The following is a 17,767-nucleotide window of genomic DNA, read 5'->3' as shown; positions in this document are numbered from 1 at the left end:
ATGGGTTTGTGTGCTGCCTTTATCTCACAGATGGGGCTTTGCTTTTTTGGGCAGACTAGTTGCTGGCATGCCGCAGCCAGGTACTGGTTCCGGTACTGGGGATCCCTGCTCTAGGAACTTCTGAAAATAGATTTTATTTTCCGCTACTCAGAAGCTATTCAGAAAGAATTCCAACAGATGTACATTCTATTTATCAATGTTCAAATATCTTGCATCTTTTTCTCCTGCCCACTTTACATTGTTAAGGTAGAGAAGCAGTTCCCTCTAGGGCAGGAGACGGAGTTTCACTTATTCCTTGTTTTGGCCATGTCCTGCTGCAGTATACATTTACTTTTAACCATGGCAGAACTAACTTTCACTTGAGACTTCATGGCTCTCTCATCTACAATATCTTGCTTCGTGGTGGAAGAAGCATTTTGACTGGCTGACACAGCAGGAATAAGATGCTTTCAGTGCCTGCCAATATTCTATTTGAAATGCTGGATCTGCTGCTATTCTCAGAGATACTAAAATGGTGTTTCCCAATCTTGGCAACTTCCCTATGCCTTCAGCATCTAGAATTCCCTAGCCAGCATGGATGCTGCTGAGATTTCTGGGAACTGAAGTCCACTCACCTGAAAGTGATCATGCTGGGAAACCCTGCAACTAAAAGCTATGGCCAGAAAATAATTACATGTAGTCTTACCATTGTTTGTTAAGTGACCGTTCGAAGTTGCAATGGCACTGAAAAAAAATGACTTGTGACAGTTCTTCACACTTACAACTACTGCAGCATCCCCATGGTCACGTGATCAAAATTTGGATGCTTGGCAGCTGACTCATATTTATGACGGCTGCAGGGTCCTGGGATCATGTAGTCACCTTTTGTGACCTTCTGACAAGCAAAGTCAATAGGGAAGCCAGATTCACTTAAAAACCGTGTCACTAGTTTAACAACTACAGTGATTCACTCTTTCTTTCCCAGCAAGAAAGGTTATAAAATGGGGCACTTAACTCACTTAGCAGCTGTCTTGCTTAGCAATTGTGGTCATAAGTGGAGGACTATCTATACTAGCTTTTTTTGGGGGGGGGACAATCCACTAAACAGGTTGCTCTAAGGCAGGGGTGTCAAACTGCCGGCCCGCGGGCCGGATGCATCATAGCGAAACCACGCCCACCCCATTGTCGACAATGGCAAAAAAGTTGCAATACGTCACGACACGTCACGTGACGTTGCGAGTTTGACACCCCTGCTCTAAGGGCTCTTACAGCACAGCAGTGGACAAGTGATCACCCTAGTACAACACAGAAGTAGTGGAAGCAGCGGTGACCATCTCGAGTGGGTAAATATGATTTACTCTCTCCTTGCCTCAAGGACTGGCTAGCCATACCTTCTATATGCTGGCTGCCCTTGACCAAGATGATCCACTGTTTTTCTTGAGGTCCCTGTTGTCACTCTAAGCTAGGAGCATAAACCAAACAATCAGGCTTTGCAATCGTATTCAGCCCAGTCAAAAACGTGGATGACCCTAGCTTGTTATATATCTGTTGTTATAGTAACTCCCTTACATAGAAGATGACCTTTCTACATTCACCATGTTTATCATCGCCACATCCTTCTGCTAACACAGATACCTTAAACAAGTACAAATCCAATTAAGGGATGGATTAATCACCCCAGAGGATTCAAAAGGAGCAATTCCAAAAGGTTTTCAATCTGGGTCAAAGGCAATGCCTTTTAAGAGGAAGTAGTTCCAATATACAGTTTGCTCTCACAAAGAAAAACTCGTAGCACAAACTACTGCACACATCTAAAACAAAAACTGCCAGAAAGCAAGCTCTGTGAAACAACTAATTACCTCCAAATGCCACAGAGTGGCATTTTTACAGGACTGATCCACAGTGATGACACATCTTCCGTACCTTCACTCCTTGCAATTTAGTCAAAAATGTACAAATAGGAAAACATCCTGTCCACAAAGCCAATCTGTCTAAATTCTCTAGGAGAATTTTAACATTCAGTAGGAAAGGAATCAGCAGGAGTATCTGGAATGGATTAACTTGCAGCAGACCCTCAGTATAAAATGCCATTCTGAGCTTAGCTTCCTGCAAAACAAAGTTTTCACACATGATTTTTTTTTTCAGTCTATGCTAGTTTGGAAAATGCCTCCAAGCTTCTATCTAGCTTGAGTCAAGAATATAACTTTGCTCAGGATACTGATAGTATGCTGAAAGGAAGATTCTACATTTTTAGCAAGTAGCAAATGAACCAGTGACCCTCTCCTCCATTTTCCTACCATATAAGTTACTTCTCCAAGCTTATCTCTTCCGGCACTGACCGTTAAGTTATATCTAGGAGAACCCAAGTCTTTCCAACAATTAATCAATGGAAAGGCTTACCTCTGAAAGTCTAAAGTCATTTCATTATTCATATTCTTTTCAATACCAATGAGTACTCATTTCTGCAGTTCAGTATAGGTTAGATACCAATATGTCTCAGTTTTGAGAATCGGGCACCTCTAGATATATTCCAGATCAGCGTGTCTGCAGAGTATGGCCCAAAAAAGTGAAGAGGGCAATCCTGGTGGAGTAATCAAAGCTCCAGCTGTTTTTTATGTGCATTGTGTATGTGCAATGCATACACACACTAGGCCAGCGGTTCTCAACCTATGGGTCGGGACCCCATTTGGGGTCGATCGACCATTTCACGGGGGTCGCCAAGCAAGGCTGTCCGCCATTTTTTTCCCCTTTTCCGGCGGGTGCCTTACCTCCCTTGAGCTGGGCCAGCTGGTGGTCGGCCTGCTCTGTCTCTGACACTTGCCAGCTACGCCTCGGCCGGCGCAGGGGGCGGAACCACGCATGCGCGGCGCTCCCGGGCAGGGAAAGTCCTCGACTTACGACCGGTTGGGTAGTCCTCGACTTACAACCGGTTTAGTCCTCGACTTACGACCGGTTTAGTCCTCAACTTACGACCGGTTGGGGGTCGCGGCATTAAAAAGGTTGAGAACCACTGCACTAGGCAGAGCTTCCAACGCACCATCACAGCTATCATTTTGACTTTTTATAAAATAAAATGCACAGATATTCCAGTCATGTTACTTAATCTGTTTTGGCAACTTTTATGTCTAAATCAAATCCATGCTATTTAGTACCACAAGGAAAAATATAACACTGTATGAACAAGAACAAGGAAGGGGAAGATTCCATTTGCATGCCTAGAGCTAATAAAGAAGAATATTGGTAGCTCAGGGCTGACACGAGGGGTCCTTGGTGCCCTCTGAGCCTGGTTGTTTTCTTGCAAATGTTTCATTACCTAAACTAGGTACTCATACTGATGATGTTACCTAGTTTGGGATAATGAAACATCTGCAAGAAGGCTCAGAGAGCACAAAGGACCCCTCAAGCTTAGAGCTTCATACAATGATATTATGTACAGCTTTAATTAATTTCAGCTAGTCAAATATAACTCACTGCTTCGTTCTTGACAGCAATCCTGTTTTGATTTCATATTTCTACCAATAAAATGTCTCATGAGAATCATCTTTTTTCTCTCCCCTGTTCTTAACCTAAATATTCACCAGACCGTTTACAAAGGTTTAAGAATGGCTTCTTTCTTCCCCTTTTTTCAAATTAATTATTTTCTTTATACATCTGAATTCCCCACCATCACAAAAAATATGTATTTATATGAAATAGAAATGACCTTTGGACGTCATTTCTGAATATAGTGCCAGGTTTTACAGTGAGGTTAGCATGTCCCTGAACTAGCAAGAAGAAGAAGAGAGTAGGAATGTAGCTTTACAGGAGCTATAAAATGAACAAGATTGGTTTATAGATGGAGATTATCTGTTGAAAATGTAGCTGGCAGAACAAATCTTCAGGAAGACAAATCTGACATTTGTTTGATTCAGGTGTTTTCTCTATTCTTCTGCCTGTGTAACAGTAACTGGCAAGATGCCAATGACTACTAGGTGAAACAACTAGAAGTAAAAGAATGATAAAGTTACACCCGTGACTCACCTCTCAAAACTTTCTCAAGACTTTCAGTAAAAAGTTCCACCAATCTACATGCAAGCCTTTGCATGGGAATATTTGTTTCTACTTTCTGCTGTCCTCTCTACATTTTTAAGAAATATAGTTTAGCAACTGAAATTTATGACTTTGATTAGTGGAAATGACGGAAGCCGTTTGATCACTGCAAATATGCAAACAATGAAGTATTCTCAGAAATTTAAACTTCCAAAAATTCATAATAAAATCATTGCCTTAAGTAACTAAAGATTTTTTCCATTTATAAAAGACTAAAAACAACCCTGCTAGTTAAAAATATACTACAGAAGGGAGATATAAAATTGTTCACACTAAACCAAAGTTTAGCTTCCTGCTCTCTAAAGTATATAAAATATAAATGGGATGGAGGAAATGTTGATGAACCCAAGATGCATTAACAAAATAGGAAATCTACATTTTAGAAAAACAGCGTAACAATTTATTCAAATTACATATAGCTCTTCTTACAAAATTTTGAATTAAAAATTGCCCCTTGCCCTACCATTTTTTTTAAAAAAAAAATAGAAAGTGATTCAAGAATAGTGAACCAGAGAAAAATTTGTGGAGTAAAGCAAAGATGACAGGAGACTTAAGAGCTATTCCTCTTTGCCAGGGAAACCGGCTAACTGGTAAATTTACTTAAAAGTCCAGTGAACCTCACCCAGAAGATACTCCTTAATTTAACAGACTTACATCCATTCAATATACTGGAATTCACAAGCTCTAAGAATTTCAGTGTTAAAGAAAATGTATGCAAACAACAAACAAAGCAAGTACATCCAAAAGAATGAGAAAATGCAACACAAATCCACTGCTAGTTTCTCAAGTTCTAGTAGTAGGTATGTCCTGTAGTCAAAACAGGATGCTCCATTTCTCTGAGGATTAGCTGAAGCTAATGTAGAGAGCCCTGCATTCTCTCTCTGATTTCTTCAAGGCAGAAAAAGCAGTACACTTAAATGCTTTGCCCACCGAAGAAAGTACAAAAAGACACAGAACTGGCATTTTTCTCCACAGGGTGTTTTTAAAACAGATAAAAGGCTCCTCAGAGGCCAGTTGGCAAAAAAATTAAAAAGAAAACATTTCACTCTGCTGCTCTTCAGGAAATGTCATGTATCTGCACACGGCAGCAATTGAACCCAAATGAGTTGTTGACTTGGGACAAAAGGGAATACCACAGTGTGAATATCGAATTAGCAAAGCGTCTGGAAAGACTTTTTGCAGTTCTAACAGCTTGCAGTTCAGGATGATTCCCTAAATACTCCTGATACTGGAGCATTTATTGGGGCCAGAAGACTGCATTATGACTTTCACTGTACCAATCATACAGTCTAGCAAATTTATTTAGAAGAATGATGCGGGAAGGGATTTAGAAACTGAGCATCAAGGAAAGATTAAATGTGGGTGGTTGCTTGATGGGGATTAAAAAACTGCAGAGATTTCAGGGAAACCCAAGCAAACTCTCCATATATTGGCAAGAATTTATTGAAACACTGATATATGTGCTGAAATGTCTGGCTTTTCAGAACATGTATGAAGTCTTGTACGATATTACCATGTTTTCATATACAATAGAGCAGTGGTTCTCAACCTGTGGTCCGTGGCCCCCTGGGGGGCCACAATGTTGTCACAGGGGGTCCACAAAGGCTTGAAGAAATTTTATGATTTAAATCTTAAGTTAGATCTTGGTGGTCTGTGGTCATGATCATGGCCACAAAAGGTATTTAAAGGGGTTCCGTGGTAAAGAAAAGGTTGGGAACCACTGCAGTAGAGTTTTCAAGAGAAGAAGATGGTAGGGATATAACAAAGTTCTGTATCCCTAAGTCTTTTTCCTGAATTATGCCCATGGTTCAAAATCTATATTGTGTTATACCAGTTGACATCATAGTTATGTAAAAATGCTGCCACATCTACAGCACAAAGAATATTATGCCAATGTTTGGGCACCATGGAGGATGTTCCAGTTCTTTCCTAGGACTGCTATTGCTAAAAGATGAGCAACCTTTTTGCTATCATGGGTTGTATTCCCACTTGAAGAGGGAAGAAGACCCAAAATCAAAAGAGGAAGGAGAAACCATAAAATGGATATCCATATCTATGTTGGTAGTTCCTCTTTCTTTCCTTTCCTAGTACTAGCTTCCTTTTTCCTGGTACTAGCTTCCTTTTTGCCAAACAGCAGGTGTCAAAGAAAGGCAATATAAAGTATCTCTTATCTGAAACAATTTCCTAAGCAAGGGTTGCTTGAATGAGGCCAAGAGGTACAAACAATTAGGTTAAGTTGAGTTTGCAACACTGAAGGCGAGAACATTAATTCCAAGTATTCCCAATTTGAATGAAGAATAGAAAGTATATCTAAAATATCCTCCATGGCACTCAGACATAAAATGTACTTTCTTTGACAGAACAATCCACTCAAGATTCACAAAAAAATCCTGATTAACTTAATTTACATTCTAAGAAAATTAAATAAGTTGTTTAGGAAGTTAATGAAGAACTCAGACTTTTTTCTTCTAAACATGCAGAAAATGGAGTATTTGCAAAGAATGATTAGATTATATATTTATATTGGCACTGCTAGGGCAGAGCATTCATCTTACATCTGCTTTATAGTTTGCCAGAGATTTTGCATTAAATTACATTAAAATTCTGATTAGAGTGTATTAGTGCATTGTTGTTGTTTTGAATAGAGTTGGCATTTCTTTTGTTAACTATTCACTGATGTGGAACTATTGAACCAAGGCTTAATTGAAGAAGTACCATCTGCTACTGTGAAATTTCAAGCAAATAAGGATATTTATGAAATAATTGGGACTGAATACAGACACCATATCAATCCAGCAAGATGTTCCAACTGGCAAATCATAGTTTATGATCAGCTAGCAAATCAGAATCAACATCTTTTTGATAACTATCTCAAAATATAGTTAATGCTGTATGTGACTTGGCATAGGATAGCTTATCTGAAATATATTAAAGCTATCAAAGATCTACGCTGACTTTACAATCATTCACACGAGAATGTCAACTTGTCTTGTCAACTTCATGGAGACAAGGGCCTGCACAGAGATGACTCACATCTAGAACACGTGGAAGCAGCTTATTAATCTCTTCTCTAGCCTTTGTCAAATGTTCTACAGCTATATAAAGATGAAAAAGAAGCATCATTCACTCATGAAAAATGGAAAATAATTCAGTTTGTCTTTCAACCCTTTGCCTAAGGTAATACATATATGGCTAATTACATAGCTGGTTAAAGTTTTAAATTCCTCAAAATCTCTTCCCTAGCCTTTTTCAAATGTTCTATGGATATATAAAAATCAGAAAATATAACTCACTCATTCAAAATGGGGGACTAATCAGTTTTTCTCTTAACTCTTTGCCCAAGGTAATATTTTTAAATTTTTAAGTTCAGCCAAATTCTTCTAAAACAAGCTACTCCCTTAAAAAATACTGCCTTCTTTGGCTCTTAAACCAATATTGTTTTCGGCAGTTCACAAATTAAAGCAGCACTCTTGTATCAACTGCTCTTTAGTGCTTTGTTTACCATCTACTGGAACAATTACTAACATCACGCTGGGCTAGTGAAAACAGCAAATAGATGCACTAAAAGGCTGGGACACAGGCAGCAGAATGACTTGCCCCAATTTGAAATACACCCACATTATATGCAGCTGCTATTAAGATCACTTACACTGCTGAGTTCAATAGAGTTACGCTGCCTTAGACCTGCTCTTTACTTCCCAAAGTGTAATTCAAGGTTATGTTATGATTTAGCACAGAGGTCCCCAACCTTTTGGGCACCAGGGACTGGTTCCGTGGAGAGAGGTTTTTCCGCGGACCAGAGGGTGCGTGGTTTTGTGTGCTGCCTGTATCTCACAGATGGGGCTTTGCTTTTTTGTGTGGACTGGTTGCTGGCATGCTGTGGCCCGGTACTGGTTTTAGCAGATTGAAAAACACTCAGATCCAAGCAGAGCTGGACTCTAGCTGGGCAGTTCCAATGGAAATGACTGGGGTTTTTTTGTTTTGTGAAGTAATCTGGGATCAATCTGAAATTGTGAGTACCATGGAAGTGGATAAAGTTCTCTATAGTGTCAGCTCTGCCACTTCTCAGTCAGATTCATATTTCTGGTGTTTAGTCAAGACCGTTCACAGGTGGTGAGCAGTTAGGATTGAGCGGCAATTTACATCTCTCTAAATAACTAGTTGGGGGCCCATCACTTCTGAAAGAAGCTGTGTTGTGCCCATTGTTCAAAAAGTCTTCTCTCAACCTGGCTATTCTTGATAATTTTGGATGGCTCTCTAATTTCCCTTTCTAGAAAAGGTTGTAGAAGAAGTGATGGTGCTGCAACTTAAGGCTCCAGAGGAATGGGATTAACTGGATCTTGGTAAAGAGGTTTGTGGATGACCTTTAGAGAGACTGGGATTAGGAGGGTGCAACCCTTTTGGTCCTCCTTGATCTCTCAATGGGTCCATGGTATCTTGCTGAACTAACTTTATGGGATTGGAATGGGGGGGGGTTCCTATTCTTCAGTGATTTTCCTTCTTCCCAAGGAGTTAGTTCTGTTTTGTAGTTGTGGGGGGGGAGGGGAAATGAGAGATCTGCTCAAAGGTCTCTACCTCACAGATTGTCTTAAGGCAGTCTATTCTCTCCATTCCTCTTTAACATCTACCTGAAACAGTTGATGGAGGATATCTATCAGCACAGAATATGGTATCTTTGGTATACTGATGATATTTAGTCACATCTGTTGGCACACATAATTTCTGGTACCTACTTACACAACAATAACTAGAAAAGATGTTTGTTTGTCTGTAAATTAATTTGCCACTCATCTTGTATCCAACGATGATATTGTTAATCTCTTGCCATGTACAAGTCATTTGCAATCTTTTCTTCTCCTGATAATAGCTATATGGTTGTATTAAAGTAAAAGTAAAGGTTTCCCTGTCCACTCTTGTCTGACTCTAGGGTGAGGTGCTCATCTCCGTTTCTTGGCGGAGGAACCATCATTGTCCGAGGATGCTTCCATGATCATGTGGCCTGCATGGGTATACACCAAAGGTGCATGGAACACTTTTACCTTCCCGCCAAAGTGGTACCTATTAATCTACTCGCATTTGCATGTTTTCAAACTGCTAGGTGGGCAGGAGCTGGGGCAGGAATGGGAGCTCACCCTGTTGCACAGCACTCGGGTCTTGAACCTGGGCTGTCAGCTTTCCAACTGTCAAGTTCAGTGTCTTTAAATGCTGAGCCATTGCACCCTCTTTATAAACTGTATTATTTATTTATCGCAATAGCACTTAGACTTATATACCGCTCCACAGGGCTTTATAGCCCACTCTAAGCGGTTTACAGAGTCAGCCTATGGCCCCCCAACAATCTGGGTCCTCATTTTATCGACCTCGGAAGGATGGAAGGCTGAATCAACCTTGAGCTGGTGAGGGTCAAACTCCTGGCAGTCAGCAGAATTAACCTGCAATACTGCATTCTAACCACTGTGCCACCACGGCTCTTATAAACTGCGTTAAGGCAAAAATGGCTTGCCTTGCACTTAGCACAACATAAGAACCTACAATAACACATGAAGCTCGGGAGAAGCTACCACTGGCTACAGACACCGTGTTCTCTTCATTTAGATGACCCAGAAACTGCAACTACTGTAATGCAAAATGGAGCAGTAACTATATTGATTGGAACACCTGATAATGTCACGAAACACCAATACCGAAGGATCTGCATTGATTGCCTAATTTGTTTCCAGGTGCAGTTCACAATGCTGGTAATCACCTTGAAAGTTCTATACAGGTTAAAGTCTGGCTACTTATGACACTATTAGATAAAGTAAAATCTGTCCTCCCACTCCCAATTTTAATATTCAGGAAGTTCTAAAAACCATGGCTTTTTAAATATGCAATTTGAAGCAGTTGTATGCTTTACTAATACTTACTGAAACAGTAGTAGGTGGAAGTAATTGTATGTAATGAATATTTTGTAGTTCGGTGATATTTGACACTAGGGTTTTACATTTGTTTTCTATAATTTATTGAATATCTTGATACATTTTTATCATTGTATTGATATATATTTGTACACTGCCAAACTAAAGCAAGCTCCTTACATCATTAAAAATATAGTTTGGAACTGAGTTGACCCTCTTCCTTCCAATCAAACTATCTAAAACTCTGCTGTCTCTTATTCCTCTGAAATGCATTTCCTCCCTCCTGGGAACCAGACTACATTCCACTACACCATGCACCAATCAGATTTTGGCACCTGCAATGGTATAGCACAACAACAATAAAGTGTACCTTTTGTACATTTGGGTTATTTTTTTAAAAAATTTTTTTTATTATTTTTCATTTAAAAAACACAAACATAAATCTTTTATCACAATATCAACCAAAGAGAATAAAGCTAAACAAAACATTCACAGACGTGTCCGGTGTACCCCTCCCGCACCACCCTCTTCCACTTACCACTCCTTCCTCCTCTCATTCTACCACCACTCCTCCTTCCTCCCTCTTCCTACTTCCCTTCCACACTCAACCATCCCGCCCTATGCAGTTGGGGTATCACCGGACACCTCCTTAAAAAAATCCTACATATAAATCTATAATACAAACCTACCCTTTTCCCCCCCCCCCCCCCCCCAGGACTTCCCAAAGCTAATCTAGGAAATAAACACAAAATAATCAAAATCATTTGGGTTATTTTTCACTTCTAGTGACTGCAGATTACTTTCTGAATAAGGCATGCATTGTAATTTAATTGAAATTTAAATTTCAAGAGCCAGTTTGGTCTAATACAGGGGTAGACAACCTTGGCTCTTTTATGACTCGTGGACTTCAAATTCCAGAATTCCTGAGCCAGCTCAGGAATTCTGGGAGTTGACGTCCACGAGTCATAAAAGAGCCAAGGTTGCCTACCCCTGGTCTAGTATTTAAGGCACTAGGCTAGAAAGCAGGAGACAGTGAGTTCTAGTCCCACCTTAGGCTTGAAAGTCAGCTGGGTGATTTGAGGTCAGTCAGTCTCTCAGCCCATCCCACCTCACAGGATGGTTGTTGTGGAAAAAATAGGAGGAGGGAATATTAGATATGCTCGCCACCTTCAGTTGTTTATAAAAATAATAAATAAATACATTTCATACCTGCAATTTACACTAACATCATTTATATACTTGACTTACCTAATTCTTTAGATCCTTGACTTTCACTGGCCAATTCTCCCATTTTAACCAGGGCATCAAAGTATCCTTTTGCAGCATATGTCACACCTAGATAGTAAAAAGTATACAATTAAAACATTATACCCGTATTTATTTTAACTCAAATTCTCAAAATATCTCATTAAAAAGTTGCTCTAGCATCTGTTTGATTATTTTCATTCATAGTAAGACTATAACCATTTATAATAATTATAACATTGATCAAATTAACTATATTAAAACTATTAATACTATTTTATTTTGCAGAATATTAGCCATTATCACTATTTGATCGCAGCAAGAAATCAAAATGGCAAGAGAGTTGTTAAGTGAGTTTTGCTGCATTTTACGACCTTTCTTGCCACAGTTGTTAAGTGACTCACTGCAGACGTTAAGTTAGTAACACAGTTGTTAAGTGAATCTGGCTTCCCCATTGACTTTGCTTGTCGGAAGTTGATAAAAGATAATCAAGTGACCCCAGGCCAGCACAACCGTCATAAATACATGCCAGTTGCCAAGCATCTGAATTTTGATCATGTGACCAGGGGATGCTGCAACGGTTGTAAGTGTGAAAAACGTACGCCCCTTTTTGCAGTGCCTTTCTAACTTCGAACGGACACTAAACATCAAGGACTACCTGTATTCCATCAGTCTTCCTTAACCTGGGCCTCTAGGAGGTATGTGAATTTCAGCTTCCCAAGGGTCACAGCAATGCCATGCTGCATGGCATCTAGGCTGGGAAGAGCTAAAATATATCATCAGGCCACCTTTTATCATCAGGCCACCCCCCCAAACTTTGTTAAGAATTTGAAATTTCTTCAAAGTCAGATAACGGGAAGCTACCAACCTTGATGGATTTGTCTGGATTGCTTAAGCTTTTGGAATCTGGGTGTACAGCCTGAATTTACCTTTTCCAAGACAGCTCAATAAAGCATACACGGCCTTGATATTACCTTAAGAAGGCTCTAAAACTATTATTAAGATGTATTTATATATTTAGTGTATGGCATATTATTAAGAAACTAACTAGTATGGGCTTTCATACGCAGTTCATAGATTTAAGGTGGTTTGTTGAAATTCTAACTGGGCACACATCATTTTAATCAGATAAGCAGAGAACTCCTCATAGTCACAAGAATCACAAGAGTATGTTGCATAGGGTTTGTCACCTAAGTTGTGACAATTCATCAAAATAGGTTTGTCTCTTATATTATGTTGTTCTTGCAAATGCTGTCTATTTAAAATGCTTGCATTTCAAGAGAACCCAGATCAGAAAATGAAGGGGGGAGGGGGGAAAAGACTGCCATTTATTATGATAGATTTATGATGAAAATATGTAATTCAAAGCTTGAATCAGATGAAACCAGAGTGGAAGCATCAATTCTCATTAAGATATCTTAATGTCTTTCTCTTACCACTATATCTAGAATAAATATGGACCAAGCATGAAAGAAGTTATTCAGTATTTCTGAAATATAGTTTTGTTAAATGAGTTTAATATAATCACATCCCTTTTCTACAATACAGGACGTTAATTGATTCCTCTTTTATTTTTAAAGTATAGTTACTGGTTCCTTTTTTAAAAAAACTGAGCTCTAAAAGCCCATTTATCCTTCAATAAGTGTCTTGGGCTCTGCAGCTATAATATAAAATATACAGTATATTTGCATATAAGGACTCCAGTTACCATTTGGTTCAAAACTATGTGAAAGTAAGCCAAAGTTCAACAGTTCTCTAAATTGTTTATTCTTTTTCTTTAATAAATGTAAACCCCTTAAAACTGTACTTTTCCACATTTCTCAGATGAACAAGGAGAAGAGGTTTACTTGTCATTCCTCTGTGCCTAGTTCTTTTACTACAACTTCTCCAGAAGGGTTGGGATTTCAACAGACTGAATTCCTAGACATTACAGGTTATTGTCGGCCCTATATTTAATTTATACCTCCTGCCTATTCCATAATAGTTACCATAACTAAATTGCCCATAGTAATATCAGCCCTTTATTATATTGCATCTTAAAATCCAAAACATAATTTGACATAATAAGTCTTTTGCATTTGTTAGAAAGGTAACAATTCTAAAACTTCAGCAATAATTATATTAACCAATATCTGGATGTGCACTTAATTGTGGGAAAGATAGTGGTGTAGATTACTTCTTGGCCTTTTGCCTAAAAGCAAATAATGTATGGGATAAATGTAGATATTAATTTTAAAAAATTAAATGTAGATATTAATTTTAAAAAATTAAATGTAGATATTAATTTTAAAAAAATCATTCTGAAAAATCTGAATTGCAAAGTAACTGATTTATCATGAATAAATACAGAGAACACTCATAAATATTCATTTTAACTTCGTTTAATAAATGTTTTCCATGCAAGAATACAAGGAAGTTGTATTGAAATGTTGGATTTTAAATTAGTTGCACTGTTGTAAATCATGCTATGTCTTTTACTTCTGCTGATTTTGATCATAGAAGTCTTGTATATGCAAGTACACAATTGTACTACTCAACTGTAAAGCCTTCACAAACATCCATATTTTATACATGCATACATACATAGAATGAGAATGCATATCAAAGGTGAGGAGTCTATGATCAACAGCAAGGGATGCTGGGAAATGCAATTTAGTAACATCTGGGGACCACAGATTCCCATCCCTGTCCATTTATTGTTTATGCTTACTATGTTCATATAGATAATCCTCAAATTATGACCACAATTGGGACTGGAATTTCAGTTGTAAGTCAAGGCACTCATGTGACTGAACCTGGTTTTTTTTACTATTTTTACAGCAGTTGTTAAACAAATCACACAGTTGTAAGTCGAATAACCCGATCATTAAGCAAATGCATTCTCCTCAATGGGCATGGTTTTTTTTTTACCAGAATCTGTCAAAAAACATCACAAATTGTGGTCACATAACCACAAAACACTGCAACTGATAGTAAATGCAAACCGGTTGCCAAGAACCCAAAATGCAGTTGTGTAACTGTGGGGTGGGCAGGCAGTGGTGCAATGTTTTATGACGGCCAGAAGAGTTTTATGGGTCATGACCCTCCCCCCTTTCTGGGGCTGTTGTAACTTCAAATGGTCATTAAATGACTGATCATAAGTCAAGGACTACTTATACCGATCCAAAGCAATGTGGAAAAAATATATTATTCTTGCAAAATTGTCTATTCCACGGAATATGAATCAATTCATTATGATGAGGAGTCCTTGGTGCTCTCTGATCTTGTTTTTCTGCACAGATAATGTTATCTAGTTGAGTAATGAAACATCTGTAAGAAAGCAACTAAGCTCAGACAATAGCAAGGATCCCTGATTTCAACCCTGAGCTACAAATATGCTCCTTTATTTTGATGAGCAAAAAAAAGCATTATATGTTAAAATGTCATCAAAACAGGGCTGCATAATTTCATGCATTTTTATGATAGAATAACATCTTATGTAAATTTCCTTTCTGGCAAAAAAGATCGCGCCAAAACATATTTTAACTCCAAGCTTCAATACTTCAGCTTGTTCTGAAGACTGCAATTCAGTCTCTGAATACACGGAATAGGAAAGTGCAGATCTTGAATGTATATGGCAGGGGTAGGCAACCTTGGCTCTTTTATGACTCGTGGACTTCAACTCCCAGAATTCCTGAGCCAGCCATGCTGGCTCAGGAATTCTGGGAGTTGAAGTCCACGAGTCATAAAAGAGCCAAGGTTGCCTACCCCTGGTATATGGAGTTCTCTTGCTATGAGAAAGCCCAGATCTGTCTGCACCTTAGAAAATGTAGACTTTTAGCAGGCACCAGCTGTAGTCCCAGCACCTCAAGTAGCCACTGGAAAACAGTTCAAAGGTATGCTAAGTAGCTGGGCTCACAAAGATGAGAAGCAGCTGGTTCTAACAGATTTCTCTAAATCAGAAGATCCAGTATTCACACTGGTTTGACTCTGCTGGCTCCAGATTAGCAAAGCAGTGAGACAAGGCTATATAATCTCTTTTTATTTATTCAACCTCTGTGCTGCATATATATATTGAGGGAAGATGGATTGGAAGAAAAGAAAGAGTGGTTTTATAATTGATGAAAGAAACATCAATAATCTTTGCTATGCTGATGACATTAATATGATAGCTAAAAATGCAAATAATTTGCAAGCTCTCGTAATGAAAGCCAAAGAACACAGTGAAAAATGACAGATTAAACCTACTGCAACCAACCTTAGAACTGACACTGAAATGGTAGGTAGCTTCTGCCTTTTAGCCTTTTGGTAGATAGTTTTATCAATAATAAAGGAGCCAGCAGTCAAGAAATAAGCCACAGACTAGCACCTGGTAGGGTAGCAATTAAGGACTTAGAAAAGATATACTGATACTGTGATGTGCACAAAGATCAGAATTGTGCAGGCAATTATTTTCTTGTGGCACTATTGAAGCAAAAGCTGGATTGTAAAGAAGAAGGGTAGAAAGAGTATTGACACATTTGAACTCTATTGAAGAAGACTCTTGAGAATACTATGGAGAGCAAGAAAACAAACACATTAATCATAGAACAAAGGATTAAGCTCAAATTCTGGACATATTATGAAAAGACTCAGCTCCCTTGAAAAAATAACTCTGGGTGAGATGGAAGGAAAAAGAAGATAACCAACCATAAAGGTGGCTGGATGCCGGATTTGATTACAGTGGTCATAGGTGCACTTTTGAGAGACCTGAATGGCCAAATCAGGGATACATAATCCTAGAAGAGACCTTATGGCAGTGGTGGCGAACCTATGGCATGCGTGCCAGAGGCGGCACTCAGAGACTTCTCTGTGGGCATGCGCACCATTGCCCCAGCCCTGCCTCCCCCTGTGGCCCCCTCCTTACCAGCAGCCCCCCCGGAGGAGAGTCACTCCTGTGTGTGGCCCACGCAGAGCAGCACAGCCAAGGATATGTCATCCAGGGAGCAGGGACAAGACTTCATCTTTGCGCCCCATTGCATGCAGATGCTGCAGGATGAGGGTAGAGGGTGTGGCTGCCATGGTGCTGCAGGGCCGCCTGGGCGATGTGCTACGGCGGGCCATGGAGGTGGTAGGTGGCTCTGCGGGCAGGCGGGGTGGTGGTGGAGTGGGTGGGGAAATGGTGGGGTGGTTTTGGGGCACTCGGTGTCTAAAAGGTTCGCCATCACTACCTTATGGGTTCACCAAGATTCAACACTGACTTGATGGCACAAATTTTATTTGAATAAAAACCAGCAAGCAAAAATCCCAAGGATGCTAGCTGTACTTCAAACAAGCTGGCAAAATCACTGATATAGTGAAATTAATAAGAAAACAACAAAGAAACATCGGGGGTGGGGGGGAAACACAACTGACCTCCAAAATGAGTTGAAATATTGACAAAAACATATAAAGCTTTTCTAGCCGAGGGAAAGTAACCAGAACAGAAAGTGAGATGCACTAAGTCCAAAATGTATTAGTTACCTTTACCAACCAAAGCCGCTTTCTAAAACGATGATGTTAACTATGTTCTATTCTTGTGAAGAGTTTTGGATTTGGATTGGATTTGTGTCAATTTGCCTCTAGATGAGATGGATGGCCCAAAAATCAAATCAAACCAATCTAAATCTAAGCTGGATTTTGCATTTCCAAAACAGGGGGAATCACTATTGTTTGCTTTTCTAGAGAGAGCCCTCTTGCAAACTGAATAAACCTTAACATCTTGAGAACATTCATATTATTTTGACTTAATAAATATATTTTTTATGATGTGGCTATTGGAATGTTCACATGCACCAAATCTGGGCTATATGGGGGGTGATCAAAAACATCCCAATGGAACTGCTTCAAAAGTTCTTGGGTGCGTCTAGCGGTGTGCGGCCGAGCATTATCCTGAACCAACACCACACCGGAAGTGGTGCCATAGAGAATCCTGCCATATGTGAAGATGCCAAAGGAGTACTGCTAGTGAAGTTCACGGAGCGTGGTTCGACCATCAATTCAGAAGTCTATTGTGAAACGGTACAGAAACTCACGACAACCATCCATAACAAGCGTCGGGGCATGCTGACTTCCAGTGTGGTGTTGGTTTAGGATAATGCTCGCCTGCACACCACTAGATGCACCCAACAACTTTTGAAGCAGTTCTGTTGGGATGTTTTTCATCACCCCACCCCCCCATAGCCCAGATTTGGCACCAAGCGACTACTACAAAGGAATTTCAAACCTTCTAAGACGTTATGACAAGTGCCTCAATTTGAATGACGATTATGTCAAAAAGTAATATAATGTTTACTTTTCTAATGTGTATAATAAACGTTCTGTATCTGCGAGTGTCAGTCACCGATAACCAAACTGAGGTTTATTTCTGAATTGCCCTCATACAATGCTACCGTTTGCAATTGTTATTTTTAAAAAGGTGCAGTATGTTAATAAAGCACAGGGAGAGAAGATGACATAGAGAGACTAAGAAAACAGAAGTCCCAAGAACACAGAATGGATTATCTTGTTGGTAAACCAGTAGCCTGTTTCTGGCTCATAATTGTAAAGAAGATATTTTG

At 39.3% G+C, this 17,767-nt stretch overlaps 1 protein-coding gene across 1 annotated transcript in view; it reads right to left on the bottom strand.

Moving 5' to 3' along the window:
* BAIAP2 (BAI1 associated protein 2) overlaps window positions 1-17,767 on the bottom strand; it is a 162,260-nt gene that overhangs the window by 102,420 nt on the left and 42,073 nt on the right. Inside the window, exon 3 of the mRNA XM_015815118.1 lies at window positions 11,214-11,300. Coding sequence (XP_015670604.1) covers window positions 11,214-11,300 — 87 coding nt within the window. The remainder of the gene's footprint in view (window positions 1-11,213; window positions 11,301-17,767) is intronic.

Source organism: Protobothrops mucrosquamatus, unplaced genomic scaffold (assembly GCF_001527695.2).
Source record: "Protobothrops mucrosquamatus isolate PMUCROS unplaced genomic scaffold, P.Mucros_1.0 scaffold_99, whole genome shotgun sequence".
Classification (NCBI taxonomy): Eukaryota; Metazoa; Chordata; class Lepidosauria; order Squamata; family Viperidae; genus Protobothrops; species Protobothrops mucrosquamatus.
This window is presented reverse-complemented; position numbering and strand designations above follow the sequence as displayed.